The sequence below is a fragment of the Ochlerotatus camptorhynchus genome, unplaced genomic scaffold (assembly GCF_037179485.1).
Source record: "Ochlerotatus camptorhynchus isolate MF236.1 unplaced genomic scaffold, CSIRO-AGI_Acam_v1.1 ptg000491l, whole genome shotgun sequence".
Classification (NCBI taxonomy): domain Eukaryota; kingdom Metazoa; phylum Arthropoda; class Insecta; order Diptera; family Culicidae; genus Ochlerotatus; species Ochlerotatus camptorhynchus.
Window position 1 is genome coordinate 381927 of NW_027040976.1, and position 21658 is coordinate 403584.

Below are 21658 nucleotides of genomic sequence, written 5' to 3' on the forward strand. Positions count from 1 at the left end.
ATATGAAAGCAACTTAACTTGAAGTTCTGCTGTTTACTTCTTGTTTAAAATTTAATTGATATTTATCTGTCGTTGAACTAATGATTATTGTTTATTTGATTTGTTTAACACATTTTAGGTCATTCGTGACTTTCCCGGGGTAAGATTGGAGCCGAAGTCCTTCAGCTTGAGAAACATGAATGGTAACCATTTACTCCAGGCCCGTATTCAGTTAAACATTATGAATGCAAAATCAGTAATCAAATTGATTTCATTGAAAGCAGGATTAGTTTTCCGTTTGCTTCAACAGTGTAAAATTTTGCTCTCATTTTTGCTGTGTTAACCGTTAAGTCAAGCAAAATGAGATCAACTGGAGTATTCAAAATAAGTTACATCACAACAGCAAATTTTGATTTCAATTTGATCTTCAGCTTTGCTCGGGAAGCCACATGGGACCGTTAATTTTTATACTGTACTTCAACGTCGTGCATCTGGTCATCGAAGCTCCTCGGTTATCATATGCAGATGACCTCAAAATCTTCCTACGAATCTGCTTCATTGCTGACTTTCTCTTTCTTCAACGTCAGCTGAATGTATTCGTTAGTTGGTGCAGGTTAAGCAGAATGGTAGCAACAATCAATACGAAACTAACGATTTTAAATTGGCTCACTACTTGACTAGCCTATTGGTACCAAACAAACGTTTAAGGTTCCCATTCTAGTCAAAATGTTAGTACTACACAATGTTTGTTGTGATTCGCTATGAAAGTTTGACAGATAAAATGAGGGGTTAGTGGATTTTCCTATGTTTCGAGGGGGGAATCGATTAGCTTAGGACCGAAGATAGTACCTGAGCTGAGCCAAAAAGTTGAGCACGTTTCTTCGGCACCTACTACTGGAAGCTTGGTAGTAGCCGACAGCTGATGTTCCGTCTCGCAGCGATGACCGCTACCCCTCCCCCGGAGCTGACTTCGGTTACGAGCGTCACAAGTTCCTCCGAGGTGAACGGATAATCGTCGACAGGTTCACCTGAGACAGCACCAGCGTATGATAAACCAAGTGGATGAACATGGAATTGGATGGGCCGCAACAGCAGCGAGACGATGCTGAACTGTCCGACTATTGGGAACCATTTGATACTCGCAGGATTGGCTTGTTGGTTATTGAGCGGAAGCGGGGCTAGGTTCGGAACATGTCGATGGGGCTGGAGAGCTGGGTACTGGACTTCCATGAGTACAGGAGGCGAACGATGATTACGGAGCTGGACCGAACTGGTTGTTGATTGTAGCCTTTCGACTGATAAACTCGCTTGGGACATCTGCGATTGGAGGCTTGGTGGTTTCCACCGCAGTTGACACACGTTGCCTCGATGTCATCGACTTGCTCACAGGACGCAGTTGAGTGAGCTCCAGCACACTTGCCGCAGTTTGTCTTCATGTGGCAGTTCATACACTGCGTTACATCACGATGTTGAGGTTTGTAATGCTCCCAACTGATGATGACCTGAAACAGGTCCCGGATTTTGGATCTCAGAGCCGCAAGGCTGGTGGACCCCTTCGTGAAATGCACCAGGAACAACTGATCACGGAAGCTGGTGTTGTGGTTGGGACGCCGGTTCATCGGGCACACTGCCTCAGGCTTGAGCCCAAACCGCTCCAGCTCGGATTTCACCTCGAACGACGGTAATCCACGCAAAACCACCTTCAGTGGCTTGCTCGATGGTAGATCATGCGTGAAAAAGTCCACGTTGTTGTTCTTGATGAAACATCCTACTTGTTTGTACTCCTCCAGGCTGGAGCAAATGATTTTGGTACCGATGCTGCAAAGCTTGAAGCGAGGCAGCAGCTTGTGTTCTGCCAGTTCAGCACCTAGCTTGGCAACATCCTTCACCGGCGTGAAAAGCGGGGGAATTCGCTCTTTTCTTGCAATGGGAGCGGCGTCACCATCGCCATTTTCTTCCGGGAGTACTGCATACTGGTTGGCTTGCAGTACTCGTTTCCCGGCGTCATCCTGCGACGCACTGGGCTTGATTAGCACCTTCTTTGAAGGGCCCGCTGCTGACTCATTGGCACGTTTACGCACCATTTGTTTCGTGTTTGCAAGTTCAAGTAAACTTGCCAGAACGCGAGAAGGTGGCGACACTTTTACGGCGCAACGCGACAGCACAAAACGAAACAAAATCGAATCGAGAACTCGAGTGAAAATACGGACTGAATAGCTCAATAGTCGAGCAAAGAATCAGAAAAAAAACTCTGTAATCTATTTGCTACTTTTAACGTATACTGGGGTCACACTAAAATAAAAATAAAAATTCAGACATGTAACGAAAAATCCCAAACACGGACGCAACGATAGAGCGCAAATCGAATAAAACGACACATGAGCGAGCTCAATGGTCGGTTGATCGCTCACCATTTCCACCTAAATGAAAGTAAGGGAGGAGAAAAGCAGTGTTAAAAAAAACGCTTGCCGAATCGTTTTCTTTTTCATTTGTTTTCGAGCAACGGACGGATAAGCGTCGGACACGACGTATGAGTGGAACATCAATACAAAGATGACTGACGACGACGAAAGCACCCACATCAACCGGAGGAAAGGCTTCCCTCAATAGTCAGCATGACTAGGCCGGGGTCATCCGGTCGGAATCGACTTGCACTGGTGTGGCCACCATTTGAAAAACAACCGGTCCTTTTAGGGCCACCAATTCAAAAACGGAAAGAGATAAGAACTAAATGATCAACATATTTCTTCCGTCCACTAGCGATCCTACGTCAAGCTTCCCTTCGTGCCCGTAGACAAAGACCCTTCTACTTTTTTCATGTAGCAAACAACCTGTCCTATCACCCTGTATCAGTTGACGATGTTGAAGTATTATGAACTATTAAGATATATCACTCATCGTTCTTTTGGTAATGGTAAAATGTACGAAAATAAATGATGGAACGTTTCATGACGCCACAATTTTGAACACAGTAGCGCCCTTTTGATCTTGTATATGTGGTGCCAAATGGAAATAATTTGCGACCACTTGGCTCAAATTTTACGACAACTGTACTGAATTTATGTTAAGAAAATTCACTGCCCATGTTTTGCATAGAATTCTTAAGAAGAATACAGGTATTTTCCACCTCAAAGATCTAAATCACGAGATACGAACAAGCTTCACCAAATTGGTATGTTAAACACGATGATAATAAATGAAAATTTAATACCACTATGGTATGTCTCTTCACCATCATTTGGTTGTTCTAAACGTATCGTATTTGGCCATCTTTCCTCCGATGTTCTACACAAACCGCAATAATTTAGCCCAGAACGCCCACACATCGCGCAAATGCTTGGTCCTTCGCATTTCAAAGATTTATTAAGATAATTTATCGTGTGTATATGCTTTACCGAGCGCTTCACGGAGCAGCCCGTTCCTAACAAGGATGATAGTTGTTCACACACATACTGAACAACCGCAGCCGGGGCTTCGATGTCTTAGAGTGAAAATTCATTGCCTGCATTCACCAAACGGCAATGGCTTTGACTGGTGGTGACTTGGTAGAGCAAGATTTGCATTGGAAAATATTTTTCCAACAATGTCTTTCCTTCTGGATCCAACCACTAACGGCACCAGTCGTGTGCCGAAGAAGAGCGATGGCCTCTGGAAAAAGGACACCTGAATATTCAATTTCTGCGCCTTAATTAAAAACCATCATCGTCATTTCCGTTCGAGAACGACGACCGACTACGACCCTCCGAAAACGATAATTCCATCGAAATGATTTATTGGTCCTTCTTCCTTTATCGGTTCAGTCACAAAAAATGAACACAAAAAAAGACCGGATCACAGAGGGAAACCCCGATGTCCTTGCTGCCTTGCAGGAAGCAGGAAACGAAATCTCATTCCCCATTATTCAATTATTTCGGACGAACGATTACGAACGGCTCAAGTGAGGGCTGCGGGAAAAAAAATGAGAAGATTCCTCACTGATACGACATCAATAGCTCGGTGATCGGTTTAAATTTTAAAATGATTTACGATATTTAAAGTAAACACGATGCAAACTATACACGAATAAATTAAATAATGAATCGTAATGCTCTGAATTTTCACCCAGTCTATGAATGCTGCGCGTTTTTGCGGATTTGAGTTAACGGAACTCAAATTAGAGTCAGGTTCAACTGCTGTGTTGAGAATAACTATTGAATGGTGAACTGTTCAGTTGAGGATTTCCTCACCAGGTGGCGGCTTTTGGCTTCTAACTAACCGATGGAAGCCGTTTCTGCAGAAGGCTTCGTTATTTAGATTTAAGATTGCATGGAGATTTTTCGATTTTGCTCGATTATTGAAAAACCACAACACTTTTTACCTATCATTTATGTACTGGCAAAGGCGGCTATTTTTTTGTGATTCTACTGGTAGTACCTGTTTTGCAGATAAATGCGTAGTTATTAAAAAATTCAGTTTAAGGATATTAACCTTAGATTGTAAGTTTGATTAACCTTGTGTTTAGTTTGTATTTGTACGTGTGGGGTTTTTTCAATGTTTGTTTTCAAGATGAATAGAAATAATTTCATGCTTTAGGATTAATTAAATAGTTTTATCGTAAACCACATTTCAAACCTCCTTCTTCCCTTTTCCCATCCAAAAAATTGTAAATCTCCACTAACCTCGAGACAACCGCGAGTACTCGGTCCAGTTCCTTTAACTTTAAATTTAAGACAGTAATAATGTATAACGCAAAGGATAACTCGGCTCTGTAAAGTTTATTCAATTGAGCCTGTAAAAATAAAGTAATTATAAAAAAAAAAATCAGTGCCAACATTTCAAAGGGGCGTAATTGCATTTGTAAACAGTTGTCGATTTCGTGCGAATAAAAGCTCACTCATGAACACTAATGACACCAACAGTTAGAGGAATATCAGTTAACATTGTTAGTTTAGTCGACGACTAAAGGCATTGTTTACGTTAGCGTTAGCGTTACCGTTATCGTTAGCGTTGTTATGATATACTTCGTAGATTGGATACTAGCGACACTCACGTCTCTTCTGAAATTTTCAGTTAGACTACTTTCAGGAATAATGCTGGAGAGTAAACAATGGTTCTAATCTAAACAAGAGTAACATAAGCATCACAGTCGCTATTCCCGGCCACGCCCATCTTCACCATAACCAGGAATAGGGAAGGAAATGTCGATGTAGTACTTACTTAACGAGAGGCCACCGACCTAGCGACACCCTCATAAGTGCTACGGAGTTGGAGGGTTGGGTAGGGTATTCGGTTAGGATTCACCTCAAGTTGGCGATGTAACCAAAAGTATGTATGTATGTATTTATGTTTATTTGTTATTTATTTAATAATAGCCGGCTATCGAAAGAACATATTCATTTTGATTAGTGATCATGAATTTTAAGAGTCATGACGGAGAGCTTGGGGTTAAATCCATGATTTTCTGCTCAGTAAGCAAAATCGATCCCTCCAGGGTCTTCGAGCATCTCAGAACCATAACGCTTCGCGACAATACAGGACTACGTTTTCGCTTGATATGCAAATAGTTTCCGAGGTTAATGTTCAATATCAAATATACAAATGATGGTGGCAATGTATTGTGCAGTGGAAGAGCTTGGGGTTAAATCCATGATTTTCTGATCAGTAAGCAAAATCGATCCCTCCAGGGTCATCGAGCATCTTATAATCCACAGCGCTTTGAGTAACTATTATTTACGATAATTACATGAAATAAATAAAATATAAACTACAAACAAAACGTGACTGCTAAAATCTCAAAAGATATTCTCACAAATATATTTCACGCCACCAGGAATCTCAAAACCATTTGACGTTATAATGATACTCTGCACATATTAGACAAAAGAAGAGGCCAAAAAGCAAGCGTCCGACACACAAAACCCGTCAAATCCACTTGCAGTCACAATCAACAATTCTACGAATCGCAAGCGCTCACGAATCATAAAACCGCTGACTGCGACACTCTGAAAGCGAAATTGACAGGCTCTATGCGTCAAACACCCGCCCTCCAATCTCCACCCGCATCCAACAGCACAAATCTCCATTACAACATCTAACGAATTCAAAACTCCGAAAATCACTCATCTATAGCAAGTGAGTGGAAGCAACCCTGCATGCAACCATTCTTAATGATACACTTGTTCTGCCTATCTTTCTATTAGGCCTGTGGACATGCGTTAGCTTCGAAACTTCTAACCAAACTGGGTAAATTTTCAGATCACAAAAAAAAACTTGAAAAAAACTTTCAAAGGTAATTACAAGTAAAATAAATATTGATTATTTAACGCAAAAACGAGCAAGTAATATTAAATCTCTTGTATCATATGCTAATGCAAATTGACTGTAACAAAAATAATATGCTTAAATAAAATAAAATATTGATAAAATTATATGCAAAATTTACAAGAAGATCATTACTTTATTGGTGAGAAGTTTTTAATAAGCCCTCCCAGTTCCTCTGTATACAGAACAAATCTGATACTATAATCAGAATTGCTCAGTCTGCGTAATGCAGCCGATTGCATCAAGGAAGTTCTATTAACAACCAAGAATTAATCGTTTGAGGTATACTGAAGCATTAAGAAGGTGATATGTGTCACTATAGGAAATCATCATCGTTGCAAATATGTATAAAGAAATTAAACATAACCCTTTGCTTCAGTACCGTCAACCTCCATGTCCATGGGGAGGGATTCACCTCAAGTTGTCGATGTAACCAAAAGTATGTATGTATGTATTTATGTTTATTTGTTGTTTATTTAATAATAGCCGGCTATCGAAAGAACATATTCATTTTGATTAGTGATCATGAATTTTAAGAGTCATGACGGAGAGCTTGGGGTTAAATCCATGATTTTCTGCTCAGTAAGCAAAATCGATCCCTCCAGGGTCATCGAACATCTCATAATCCACAGCGCTTCGCGTCAAAGTACGAATATATGGATGAACTATCTGTTATTGAATAACTATTATTTACGATAGTTACATGAAAGAAATAAAATATAAACTAAAACAAAAAGTGACTACTAAAATCTCAAAAAGTTATTCTCACAAATATATTTCACGCAACCAGGAATCCCAAAACCATTAGACGCTATAATGATACTTTGCACATGTTAGACACAAGACGAGGCCTAAAAGCAAGCGTCCGACACACAAAACCCGCCAGTTCCACTTCCACTCACGAATCATAAAACTGCTGACTGTGACACTTTGAAAGCGAAATTGACAGGCTCTATGCGCAAATCCCCATTACAACATCTAACGAATTCAAAACTCCGAAAATCACTCATCTATAGTAAGTGAGTGAAAGCAGCCCTGCATGCAACCATTTTTCATGATAAACTTTTTCTGTCTATCTTTCTATTAGGCCTGTGGACATGCATTAGTTTCGAAACTTCTAACCAAACTGGGAAATCTATCAGATCACAAAAAAACTTGAAAAAAACTTTCAAAGGTAATAATAAATATTGATAATTTTACGCAAAAACGAGCAAGTAATATTAAGTCTCTTGTATCGTATGCTAATGCTAATTGACTGTTACAAAAATAATATGCTTAAATAAAATAAAATATTAATAAAATTATATGCAAGATTTACTAGAAGATCATTACTTGGTGAGAAGTTTCTAATAAGCCCTCCCAGTTCCTCTGTATACCGAATTGCTCAGTCTGCATAAAGCAGCCGATTTCAACAAGGAAGTTCTATTAACAACCAAGAATTTATGGTTTGAGACATACTAAAGCATTAAGAAGGTGATAAGGCCTGTACTCGAAAAAAATGTACCAGACAAAGGTGTTCGTCAAAAAATTATTTTAAGTTGGATTTTCTTGAAACTTTCAGGGAATGAACTAATACATATGGATTATATTTTGGCATAATTACTTTATTCAATTTCCTTTGCATCGCTGAAAAGCCCGCACCTTTCCCTTAAGACCCCTCATTATATTTTGTGCAATGGTGGAGCCAACCTTTTTGGTCACATTCATCCATTCTTTCTTCAACTCCAACTCGTTCTTAAGCACCTTGGACGATTTTTGAACTTTGGCCTTCATTATGGCCCAAAATCTTTCCACCGGACGAATCTCTGGTGAATTTGGGGGGTTGGCGGTTTTTGGTACAAAAACAACGTTATTGTCTCTGTACAAATCCAACGTCGATCGCGCGTAATGGCATGAGGCCAGGTCCGGTCAAAATAATGTCTCGCCTCCGTGAGACCGCAGGAAGGGCAACAGACGCTTCTGGAGGCACTCGGTGCGGTAAATTTTGCTGTTGATGGTACCCATTGTGATGTACGTTTTACTCAGTTTACCGCATTGGCATATGGCCTGCCAGAGCAAGTATTGTTTGGTGAATTTGTCCACTTTCTTCTTCCTTATATCTTCCGGAACATCAAGCCGTGATTTGGCAACGTAGAACTCCAGCCCCGGTATCTGCTTTGCGTCTGCCTTGATATAGGTTTCGTCATCCATAACCACACACATCGGTTTCGTTAACCACTCTCGATACAGCTTCCTTGCGCGGGATTTGACCGCCGTGTTTTGTTGATCACGCCGGTTTGGTGCCTTCCGGACCTTGAATACACGAAGCCCAGCTTGTTTCATGGTTTGCTGAACGAACCAGGCGGAACACTTTGCCTTCAGAGCCGCGTCGCGAATCGAAAGGTTCGGATTACGCTTGAAATAATCCAACCCCTTCCGGGCCTTCACAGGGTCAGCTCCCAAGTAACAATTTTGGTTTTATGAGGGTTCTCTAAAACCTATAAAACCTCTATAAAGCTTGCAATGTTACTTGGACTGTCTTCGATTTTCTTCCACTTTCAGTCCGCCGCTCGGTCGTCTGGGACTCCTTAAACGATTTTACCAACCGGTGGAAACTAACGATTTGAAATTGGCTCATTACTTGACTAGCCTATTGGTCCCAAGCAAATGATTAACGTTCCCCATTCTAGTAAAAATTCTAGTACTACACAATGTTTGTTTTGATTCGCTATGAAAGTTTGACAGATAAAATGAGGGGTTAGTGGATTTTCCTATGTTTCGAGGGGTGCATCGATTAGCTTGGGACCGAAGATAGTACCAGAGCTGAGCCAAAAAGTTGAGCACGTTTCTTCGGGACCTACTTGTATTAGAGCTACCTCTATGATTTTACCACCCGAGACACAGTTGTATGGGTGATTCCCAGTTGTCTTCCGATCCATCTCATGGTCGCAGTCGGATTTTCCATGACGGCGCGCAAAATTCTCCGGCGATTTTCTTCTTGTTTCGATGACATCTCAATAACCACTGAACCGATTGTTATGAAATTTTGCACATGTAAACAATTCACTCCAAACTAGTTATGCCCAGATTCTCATTAATTTTTACCGACGGATTAAAAAGTTTTTTTTTTCCTTTGGTTTATTTTTTCCGTCGATCTTGTTTTCCGTGCTGAGCACCAATGCTACCGACGAGCCAGGAAGGCAGCTCCCACACCTGGACCCTACCTATCGACCCATCAACTCATGAACCGGGGACCAACGGCTTTACTTCCCATCCGAAGGAAGGCGTGATCAGAGATTTTATGCCTCAGAACATCCCGGCGGCGCCGACTGGGATTGAACCCAGGCCTGCTGGGGTGAGAGGTAATCACGCTTACCACTACACCACTGGTGCCGTTGGGTTAAAAAGTTACACATGGATAAAAATGGTGCATTTTTTTCTAGTACAAGCCTTATGTGTCACTATAGGAAATCATCATCGTTGCAAATATAAAGAAATTAAACATAACCCTTTGCTTCAGTACCGTCAACCTCCATGTCCATGGGGAGGGACGACTAAAGGCATTGTTTACAGGAGCAATTACGCCCCTTTGAAATGTTGACATTGATTTCAAGAATTAACGATTTTTCCCATACTGGAAAAACTGGTAACGCTGTCAAAAGAAATCCAACTGGGGCTGTCAAAAAAATCCAACGATCAGGGCCAACACCAAGGCTTACGTCTCTTTAACAGATTCGTTTGAAAGATAAAGTATTAAGGTTAACACTCAAAATTTAATCCTTAAATTTAATAGTAATGTATTAAAACAAGTGTATCTTGAAGACTGGCCAAATTTATTCATACCTATGAAAAAGTACGATTATGACTAATGATTGTAAACATCCTTAACAAAGAAAACTTAAACATCAAAATAAATGGGCCTGAGGGAGAGCATCCCAACCATATTTATTTATTGTATTTATTTATTTATTTATTTAACCCCCATCTTTGACATTTTAGCCATACAGACTGTTTAAAGAAACTTAATCCTATTCTTAAACACTGGTCTACTTATATTAAAATCAAAAACATCACACACATCATTAAACAGTGTGCAACATCTATCGAGAGGATTGTTATAACCGTAAGCAGTACGATGTCCGGGAGTCCACAGAAAGTAATAGTTGTGGAGACGGCGAGCTGGAGTGTGGAAATTGATGTTCCCGAGCAAACAACTGCAGTCAATATGATTACTAATCATGTCAAATATGAACATCCTCTGGAGAAAGACTCGGCGATTTGTTAGTGTTTGCAGTCCAATAAGTGCACATCTATGCTCGTACGGAGGTAAGCTATCTGGAATTGTCCTTGGCAGACGTCGCAATGCAAACTTTATAAACTGTTTCTGGATTCTCTCGATGCGCAGTACATGAACAGCATGATATGGACCCCAAATTTGTACTCCATATTCACGAACATTGCGGACATTACAGTGCTTTCAGGGTGTACACGTTGTTGAATTGTGCAGTATTGCGGCGCAAAAATCCTAGCATGGAGTTGGCCTTTGCCACTGTCATGGATATGTGCTCGTTAAACCGTAGTTTGCTGTCCAAGACGAGCCCAAGATCCTTAATGGCATTAACCCTTTCCAGCGGTGATTGATTCATAGAGTAATCAAAAATGATCGGAGAGTGAGAGCGGGTAAGGGTAATCACTTTGCATTTGGCAGCATTGGCTTGCATTCCATTCATCTGACACCAGGATGACAATCGCTCTATATCAGCTTGTAGTGCGCAACAATCCACGATCGATTTGATCACACAGTACAGCTTAAGATCATCCGCATATAGCAACTTACAGGAACTTAGCATATCACACACGTCTTTAATAAACAGAACGAAAATGAGAGGTCCTAGGTGACTCCCTTGTGGAACCCCCGATGGTATATGGAATACCTCGGATCTGGAATCACGTACCTTAACGAAAGCCTTCCTGGATGATAAATATAATTTCAACCAACAAACGATCCACGGTGGAAGACCAAGGCGGTTTAGCTTCATAATGGCTAGGTCGTGAGGGACTTTGTCAAAAGCCTTAGAGAAGTCGATGTAAACGGAGTCCACTTGCTGACGCTTCTCGATGCTACCTATAAGAGTGTTCGTGTGGACATAGAAAAAGCATTCGACAGTGTTTGGCATGAAGGTTTGATTGCTAAATTGAAAAAGTTTAATTTTCCACTTTACATTATGAAATTAGTTCAAAATTATTTAACTGACAGAACTCTGCAGGTAAATTATCAAAATTCCAAATCTAATCGACTACCTGTTAGAGCAGGAGTTCCTCAGGGTAGCATTCTTGGGCCTATATTGTATAACATTTTCACTTCGGACCTCCCTGATTTGCCTCAGGGTTGCCACAAATCTTTGTTCGCTGATGACACAGGCATTTCCGCTAAAGGAAGAAGTCTTCGTGTTATTTGCAGCAGACTTCAGAAAAGTTTAGATATTTTCTCTTCTTATTTACAAAAATGGAAGATTTCTCCCAACGCTTCCAAAACTCAACTTATAATATTTCCACATAAGCCTAGAGCTTCCTTTTTGAAACCTAGTAGTAGTCACTTAGTCACTATGAACGGAGTTCCAATTTCCTGGTCAAACCAAGTGAAATATCTTGGATTAATACTTGACCATAAATTAACTTTTAAAGATCACATTGAGGGCATTCAAGCCAAATGTAACAAATATATAAAATGTTTGTATCCTCTTATTAACAGGAAATCCAAACTTTGCCTGACGAATAAACTTCTAATATTTAAACATGTTTTTAGACTGGCCATGCTTTACGCTGTGCCAATATGGTCTAGTTGTTGCACTACCAGGAAAAAAGCACTTCAAAGGATTCAGAACAAAATTCTGAAAATGATTTTGAAGTTGCCTCCCTGGTACAGTACTACCGAAGTACATAGAATTTCGAATGTTGAGACTTTAGCACAAATGTCCAACAAAATAATTAATAATTTCCGGCAAAAATCGTTACAATCCTCAATTGCAACGATTAATTCCCTTTATACTTAGATAAGATTTAGTTTTAGTTATTTAGTTTTAAGCTATCAATTGTTATACTGACATGCAGGTTTAAAAAACCTGTTTAAAATACTGAATTGCCAAGACAGGAACAATGTAAAAACACTTAGATATATATCATAACAATTAAGGCTGGTAAGTTACTGTAGTAACTGGAGCACCTAGGTTAAAATGAAATGTGATTTATTTTGAATTTGGAACAAATAAAGAGTTAAAAAAAAAAAAAAAAAAAAAAAAAAAAAAAAAAAAAAAAAGAGTGTTCGTGTAAGTCATTAAGTTAGAGACTGTCGAGCGCATTTTCATGAATCCATGCTGAAACTCTGAGATTATGGGTTGAACAGCTGGATACAACTTCTCATGCAGAAGACTTTCGAGAACTTTGGCCAAGCAGTTCAGGATCGAGATAGGTCGGTAATTTTCCACTTTGTGCATGTTCCAGGCATCCGGAAAAAACGCCATCCTTAAGCGATCGATTGAAAATAGACATAACGGGAGTGACCAACGATGCTGCACAGTTCTTGACGAAAGACGGTGGAATACGGTTCGGGCCTGGACCTTTCGATGGATCGACTGAGCAAAGGGCTTTGAGAATAGCGTCTTGACTGAAGATGAGCTGCTGCAGGTGAATGTCGTATCTTGGTAGCTGATCAATGTATTGCTGCGGTGGAGGAGTTTGATCGGGTTCAAAAACACTTCGGAAAAAGTCAGCGAAAAGGTCAGCAGAAGCGGTGTCGGTGGTGGAGCTTCTACTACCGTAGGTGACGTCTACGGGAATACCAGCTGATTTTTTCCAAGAGTTAATAAAAGACCAGAAGGACGATGGATTTTCCTTGAAACCCCTCTGGAGGTTGTCGACGTACTCACGAAAGCGAACTTTCTGCAAACTATTATACTCTGCTTCTACTAAAACTTGTTTGCTGCGGTCCGGGAACGAAAGTAACGTTTTTGCAGACGTCTTCACCGGAACAGTATCTTGGATTACTTTATAGATGTTGTCATAGAATACAGAGACGGTGGCATCAATGGTGGGTTGGTCAAGTATTTGTACCCAATCCAAGGCGGCAATCCTCGTGTTAACAACATCGAAATCACATTGTGCAAAATTATACTCACTGCGGGCTGCTCGGTACGGGAGCGGATGATCTCTCGAACGGGAGTCAACTTTTATAATCAACGGCTTGTGGTGACAATCAACTGGTGGTTCAAACAGCTCGATGCAATCGGAGTCACTGACGAGAACCAGGTCAAGAAGCTTACCATTCGATATTTGACCCTTTGACTTGATATTGATCAGTTTCTTACATGATAACCATTTTAAAGGATATTCCGAACTTTTCAAAATAACAAATAATGAGAAAGTCACGAACGAGTTCTCAATTTTTCTCTGGAAAAAGGATCCAATTTGTGAATGGTGTTGAAAGGATGTAAACAAAAGCAAGAAAATAAATATTTTTCAAACAAAATAACTTCAAAATTTAAAGTGATCGACTCCGCAGCATTCAGGTAGTATGAAGTGGGTTCCGTCTGTGGGAAAAAGCTAGGACCAGCAACCTAAACATCGTTCAACCAAGAATCAATACGAAACTATCGATCTGAAATTGGCTCACTACTTGACTAGCCTATTGGTCCCAAGCAAATCAATTAACGTACCCCATTCTAGTTGAAATTCTAGTACTACACTACGTTTGTTTTCATTCTCTATGAAAGTTTGACAAATAAAATGAGGGGTTCGTGGATTTTCCCATGTTTCGAGGGGTGCATCGATTAGCTTGGGACCGAAGAGAGTACAAGAGCTGAGACAAAAAATTGAACACGTTTCTTCGGGACCTTCTAGTCTTAGAGTTACCTCTATGGATCAACTGTTTGCAATTACTTGACATTTCGTCTAGATAGAAAGTTGCAGTCTTTATCAAAATTGTTTAAATGGATGGTGAACATTTATGTTCAGAATTCACCCCCAGGTGTCGCTAATGTGCCATATGTTTTCATATGTTGAGGAGACGAACCAGTCCAGGGCTGAAAGTCTCCTTAATAAAGATATATAGGGGAAATGGATGTAATGTCGGCCTAAATGCCCCTAATTTGAGCCCAATCAAACCTCAGCAATCGACTAAAATTTCAATAGCGTTCAAAAATATCCATTAGTACCATCCCAATGACGCGCTCATCTAGATAAAATTGATAAATAGCAGATTTTTAGCGATGTGCCGAATCTTAGATCCATAGGTCAACATTAGAGCCATTTCTCCTACATAAAAAAGTCTCATGAAAAATGTTGGCTATTGAATTGAATCCAAAATGTGTGAAGCCACCCCATTGGACATCGAAGAGTTTTTTCCAGTTGGGAGACATGGTTTAAAATTTTTTTATCACTGATTTGTTTGGAATTTCGGAAAGGATATTTGTGGGATCCAGTTTGAAAAAAACATTGTTTACAGCTTTCGTGGGCGTCACTTAATTTGAATAGCTTTTTGTTAAGTCGGCCATAGATTGTGGTAATGTAAAGGACACGGTAGCTGTAGAGCAAACGGTTTTGCTTATTGAGCAGAAGGTCATGGGTTAGAACCCAAGCCTCGTTACATTACGGAGTTGACCTATACGGAGGCCTCTATTGTGAAAATCGTGAATAATAGAACTCGGTGGAACGATTCGCAAAATTAATAAATATGTGACAGACAAAAGTGACGCACGCTTGAGAAGACATTGGGGGATGTCATTTTATCTTAATAGCTTCTTATAACCGATAATGAACGATCGCCAGTCGTAGCTTGTTGTGATGTAAGGGGTACGGTGGCCTTAGAGCAACCGTTTTTGCTTACTGAGCAGAAGATCGTGGGTTAGAACCAATTGCAAATAAAAATCATAAACGTTGATTGGGACGTGTGCTTTGTCACCCATTTAACCGATAACAATATCATTGACCCCACGTAGGATGCATGGGCTTCATCAACACAAACTTATCATTTGGAATTGGTCTGTATCTTTTTTTTTTTAGAGATCATCGTAGAATTTTACATATGTAAGAAGAGTGAGATCTCACCAGGCAGATACATTCAGTATGTTTTTGTATGGTCACTTTAAGGTGATTCCTTTTAGAGTCCACAAATGACCACCACGTAGGCTATGCATGCACTTCCACCCTTGCATTTCGCATTTTCAAGTACACACATCTCAGAAATTAATTCCCCATTTCACCTGAAATTGCTACTTCACGTAGGCTGCAGTGCAGCAAACGTAGAGTAACAGTTTCATTGTGGTACGTATCGTAGAAGCTGATATTTGTGCACTTAAAGCTTCGAATTGGTTATGAGGATAAGGATGATGATAATGATGGTCCCACCTTTTACCCCTACAAAGGTTTGAGCTGGACGATTTATCTTTAAGATAATTAAACTTGTCAATTTAACCAGGTTTGCAAACAATATTGCACTGGTTACAGTTAGAGATATAAATTCCCTCTAGAGTTTACAGTTGCATCCCAGCGATATTGCCATATGTGGAAAAGCTCAGGCGTCCACCTCTTAGTTCACCTTTTTGTCCACCTAAAATATTCATAAGTATTACAAGCAATAAGGAGTTAATGAACACTAGCAACCCCGCAATCTGATGCTATCACAATTGTCAGCAATGTCAGGAATGCTCACGAGCCCCCAACATTTGCCAGAAAACTTACTACTAACTCAAGGTATCTTCCAAATAAGCTTCAAAATTGCATTTTTTTTTATCAAATGTTAAATTCAGCTCTCTATATCCGTATTTCGTGCGCGAGGCTCAAACCTTTGTAGACTACTTTTTTTTAATTATTCTACTTCTATTAAATCAAATATTAAACATCCATCCATCGTGGCGAACACAAATTGTTTTTGCAGTGATACAATAATTCAAAAAAAGTCATTATGAAAGCTATCCATATAAAATAATACGTTAGAGATAACTTCGCCAAGCCACACAAAAAAAATCACTGGATAACTGTTCAAACAACAGTTTTCACGTGGAGTGTCTTTTAAATTCTGTGAGTACTGCTGAACGTTAGAAATGTCTTGGCATCGAATTGGAAACATTTATTCCTTTAAAATTGAATGAATTTTGTCAAGCACAAGTCAAGCAATGTGGTGTTCTTATTTCAACCGCGTTTCTAGTATTATATCTTTGAAAGTCACTTCCTCTTTGAATTCGATCACACAAATATCGAGGTAGTAAACCGTTAACTACTTTAAATATAAATACCATAAACAAAAACATTTCTTTGCTTCACCGACAACCATTGTAAGGCGTCTAGCATCTAAGTTGAGGAAGTGAATCTATTACATCTCAATATCAAACGAATTATTTTATTCTGCAAGCGCTGTAATCTCGATACTTGTATTTCATTGGCCAGAAATAAAATGGAACGGCAAAAGTCTAGATGAGGAGAGATGATTGATTTGTATAGCTGTATTTTACTGGCAATAGTTAAATCGTTTTTCAGTCGACATAGAATTCCATACTTCTTGGCAATTTTCTTGATGACATTGTCAATGTGAGAGTTGAACTTAAGTTTTTAATCAATAATCAAGCCAAGGTATTTAATATCCCGAACGCGATCAATAGTCTCATCATCAATTACAACAGAGACGTTCTATTTACGCGATTCCGTTTTAATTGTTTTCAATTCCAACTGCTTAGTGGAGGCGAACCAGCCTCAGGCTGAAAGCCTCCTAAATAAAGATAAATCAATCAATTCAACTGCTTATACTTCAACCATCTACTTAGAGAACGCAAATCTACATTCACGTTTAAAACGGCATCATCTTAATCCTTAGCTGCAACGAATAACACAGTATCATCTGCAAAAAGAATAATGTCGCAAAATCGTAAAACACGTATCATGTCATTAATATACATAATAAATAACAGGGGCCCTAATACACTTCCATGGGGCACTCAAAGGTTATTCCCCACGGGACTGCAAACAGAATCAATAAAAACAGTCCGTTGAGTTCTCTCAGACAAATGCAGTACTCGTAATTCCAAAGCACTTGATTGATCTTAACAATAAGGGCCTAGAAATTGTCTCAAAAGCGGAGCAACAATCGTATCTTTACACTCCAAGCTATTTTTCCACTTCGATATTACCAAATTCAACGCGATTTCACAAAAATTACCTTCCTGATATCCCGATTTTTCTGGTATCAACAAACTATTACTATTTAAATATTCCAACAGCTGGCCTTTAACAACAAGTTCTAAAATTTTCTCTAATGTGTGCAACATGTTGGTGGGACCACAGACAAACAGACGTAACTCTTTGAAAAACTTGTTCTTGAAAACATAGTATCTCAAAACATATAACCTCAGTAACGACATCTATCTGGCTTCTCGCGGAAAACAAGCTTGCTCGCTAACTCGTAAACAATATTGCATGAAATTTCTATAGAATATATAGAAACGTCAAAGTGATCCGATGCCAGCGCTGCGGCGAGTAGTTCGCGGAACTGATAATATTCAAATCAACCGTTAAATGCATGAACGAAGATACACAATGAAGAGTTACGTCTGTTTGTCTGTGGTGGGACGAACTCTTCGACTCTAATCGTTCCAGCAACTTTTTGAATAGGGACCACTAAGGATTGCTTCCAAATTTGCGGCACATGTCCAGTTTGTAATGATTAATTAATAAGGTCCAGCAAGATGTGGCCAATGACATGAAAGCAATCTTGAATAACTCTAGCATTAACATTATCTACTCCAGCCGATTTTCCTAATGAAACACAAACAAACTGTAAGTTCATCTAATGTAATTGGGTGAAAACCTTCAAATCTACAACTTTTATTAGCTGGCTTTTTTATTTCGTCAGGTTCATCGACCAATTTAATGGATTGATTAATGAATGAAACACAGTCTACTTCGATGCAATTACTTGTTCTGACTGTTCTAATGTGCCATTAAAAGTTATGGACCGCGGTTTGCAATTACATCAGAACACCTCATTTTGGGTAATTCGTGGCTTACCTGGGGATGAGTTTTGTACACGCGACCCTAAGCGTGATACGTATGGATGCTAACGTCCTCAATTCATGTATATTTAGTAGGTGTTCGATACCGAAGTGACCACATCGCCATCTGAATGTCGATCATCAACGGACTCCCCACTGGTCACTCACCGTTGATCACTGTTCAACAGCCGAACCGCAGCATCTCCACCACTACCTACCGGAATATGTGACGATGAAATGGACCGAAACGATCGATCGTATATCGAATACATTTCAGTGCAACTCGAGCCATATACTAGGCAATTGCATGCCGGAGACGTCCGTCGCGTGTTTAATTTAATTTGTTTATGTTCGTCAATGTAGTAATTAAGATGAATAAAGTTATTAAATTAAAATGTTAGCAATAATAAACGATTTTGTGTTTATGTTGGTGTGAAAATTAGTGTATGATCCGGAGAACACCCTACGCTGCATGCTTCAAAAGAACATTGGTCCTTCGAGCCGGAGTGGGTGTCGATAGGATCCGTTCAGACCAATCGCTATTCGAGTTTCCCTGCATGAAGCGTTAAACAGCGGCGGAATTACACACGCTTATTGATAAATTTCAAACTAACGTCAAAATTCTAAAACAATTGGGGGAAAATACTGAGCACTGGGACGTACTTTTGATCCATCTTTTGAGTACGCGATTGGACACAGTTACGAGACGGGATTGGGAGGAATACGCGGAAGCAAACGACGCTACGAAGTTTCAACAGCTGATCGATTTTCTGCAACGTCGAGTCAACGTGCTAGAAACAGTCACCAGTAAGTTTTCGGATATGCCCGCAATCATCAGAAAGCCCAATCCACCACGTGCAGGAAGTCATGGCGCTGTACAGCAAGCGTCATGGAAATGCCCAGCCTGTTCCAGTCAACACTCCTTGTACCAATGTGACAACTTTTCAAACATGACGGTCGATGAGAAATAGCAGGTTGTCCGACGCAATCAAGTTTGCCGAAACTGTCTGCGTCGAGGTCATATGGCGAAAGACTGCTCATCGGAGAGCAGCTGCTGCAAGTGCCGAGGACGGCATCATACAGCAGCTGCGTTTCGCGTCAAGGTCTACAGGCAGTAGTCAACCAGCTACGATCAACCAATCGGACCAATCTAGTACTTCCGGCCAGGCGGGCAGTAGTAGCGGACCGATGTCAGCCACGCCAGCAGCGCATACTGGAATTTCGAGCTGTACAACGCAAGACGGAACCAGGAGCAGGGTACTATTAGCCACAGCGATCATCATCATGGTGGACGATAGTGGCAACGAGCATCCAGTGCGAGCTTTGTTGGATTCGGGCAGCGAATGCTACTTTGCATCAGAACGAGTGGTGCAACACATGAAGGTTCGGCGACATAAGGTGAATCTTCCAATCGCAGGGATTGGTCAAGCGTCTACCGAAGTCCGCTGCATGTTCCGCTCGATAGTGAAGTCTCGGATATCCAAGTTTTCCACCACCATCGAAGCCTTCGTTCTTCCCAAGGTCACCGTAGATCTGCCTTCAATCTCTGTCGATGCGTCAAGTTGGTCGCTTCCGACAGGAATCCAGTTAGCTGATCCGTCATTCTATCAGTCCGGAGTCATTGATGTTGTGTTAGGGGCCGAGGTATTCTTCGATCTCTTCAATGTTGCTGGTCGAATCACTTTGGGCGAATCTCTTCCGTGTCTGGTTAATTCGGTTTTCGGTTGGATTATCAGCGGCAAAACTCCTGAACAACATTCAAGATCTTCCGTAGTCTGCAACGTCGCTACCACTGCCGACATCCATCGTGACATGGAGCGATTTTGGGCCATCGAGGGTGATTCAACGGTCGTCCACTCTGCATCCGAAGCCTACTGCGAGAAATTCTTCAGCGAAACTACTTGTCGCTGCGAGGATGGACGGTACATGGTACGAGTACCGTTCAAGGAAGATGTTCTGGGCAAACTAGGAGACAATAAACGTACTGCACTCCACCGTTTTCGCCTGATCGAGGGTCGTTTCGGGCGCGATCCAAAATTAGCCGCCGAATATCGTAAATTCATGGACGAGTACGAAAAGTTGGGACACATGGAGCGAATCGATGAATCAGATGCAGCGTCAGGGCTTGCATACTTCCTTCCACATCATCCAGTCATTCGCGAGGAGAGCAGTACAACCAAGGTGCGTGTTGTCTTCGATGCTTCTTGCAAGAGCTCCACCGGAATTTCCCTGAACGACGCTATGCTAGTGGGTCCAATTGTTCAAGAAGATTTGCGGTCCATAACGATGCGATCTCGCCTGCATCCTATCATGATGATTGCTGACGTCGCCAAAATGTACCGGCAAATGGTTTTGTTTCCCCAAGACTGCCGATTTCATCTGATATTCTGGCGTCCTTCACTATCAGAACCGATCCGCATCTACAAATTGAAGACCGTAACCTACGGCACCGCTTCAGCCCCGTATCTAGCCACTCGAGTACTGAAGAAGCTAGCGGAGGATGAGAAGGAGAGCTATCCTCTAGCAGCGAAGGCAACCTGTGAGGATTTTTATGTCGACGATTTCTTTTCGGGTGCACAGACTGTCACCGAAGCAATCGAACTACGGGAGCAAATGGATGCTATGTTCAACTCGGCTGGAATGCAGCTACGAAAGTGGGCGAGCAATTACCCTGAAGTTCTAGAAGAAGTTCCGGAAAACAACCGTGCCTTGCAACCTTCGATGAATTTCAACAAGGATCAGTCCATCAAGACACTGGGTCTACACTGGGAACCCTGTTCTGACCAGTTGAAATACATCGTTCCTGAAGCAACAGCCAAGTCCTCAACAGTTGTAACCGATGGTTCCATAATGTGGGCTTGTGACTCTATCACAAGTGCACTCATAATCGACTGTATAACAGTGTTGTAGAATGTCCTAAATCCAACTCTGCTGTTGGTCGCTCACTTTCCCATACCTTTCCATTCGCCTGCGGTAAAGAGCCTAAATTTATAAAGAGGCGACATGTCAAAATTGGAACAATCGATTGTCTGTCAAAGTCATAGGAAAAGTCAGTCCAATCGAGCAGAAGACCTGTCAAATGGATAAGATGTCGTCTCTTTATAAATTCAGGCTCTTTAGCCTGCGGTACCACTCACTCTCATCAAACTGGTTGACAGCAGGCGCTCTGCCGAAAAGGTTGTCCATATATGGGGTAAGGGGAGAGACAACGACGGGTGAAATAAATATGTAAATACAGCAACATTTCGGGTCTGCTCGTATTTCGTGGTTTTTTGCGGATTATTGCTTGGCATGCTAGCAGGAGTCAGGTTAATTCTGTTTCAACCGCACTCGGGAACAGACTCAGTGCGCGACGTGCTAAT

General features: G+C 40.9%; 1 protein-coding gene across 1 annotated transcript; it reads left to right on the plus strand.

Moving 5' to 3' along the window:
• The first annotated feature begins 19256 nt into the window (after positions 1 to 19256).
• On the plus strand, positions 19257 to 21206 carry LOC135712546 (uncharacterized). The gene has a single exon (XM_065235504.1). The coding sequence runs from the start codon at positions 19257 to 19259 to the stop codon at positions 21204 to 21206; it is 1950 nt and encodes a 649-aa protein (XP_065091576.1).
• The last annotated feature ends 452 nt before the right edge of the window (positions 21207 to 21658 follow it).

Coding starts and splice junctions, on each gene's coding strand:
- LOC135712546 (XM_065235504.1), top strand. CDS start 19,257: ATGAGAAATAGCAGGTTGTCCGACGCAATCAAGTTTGCCGAAACTGTC.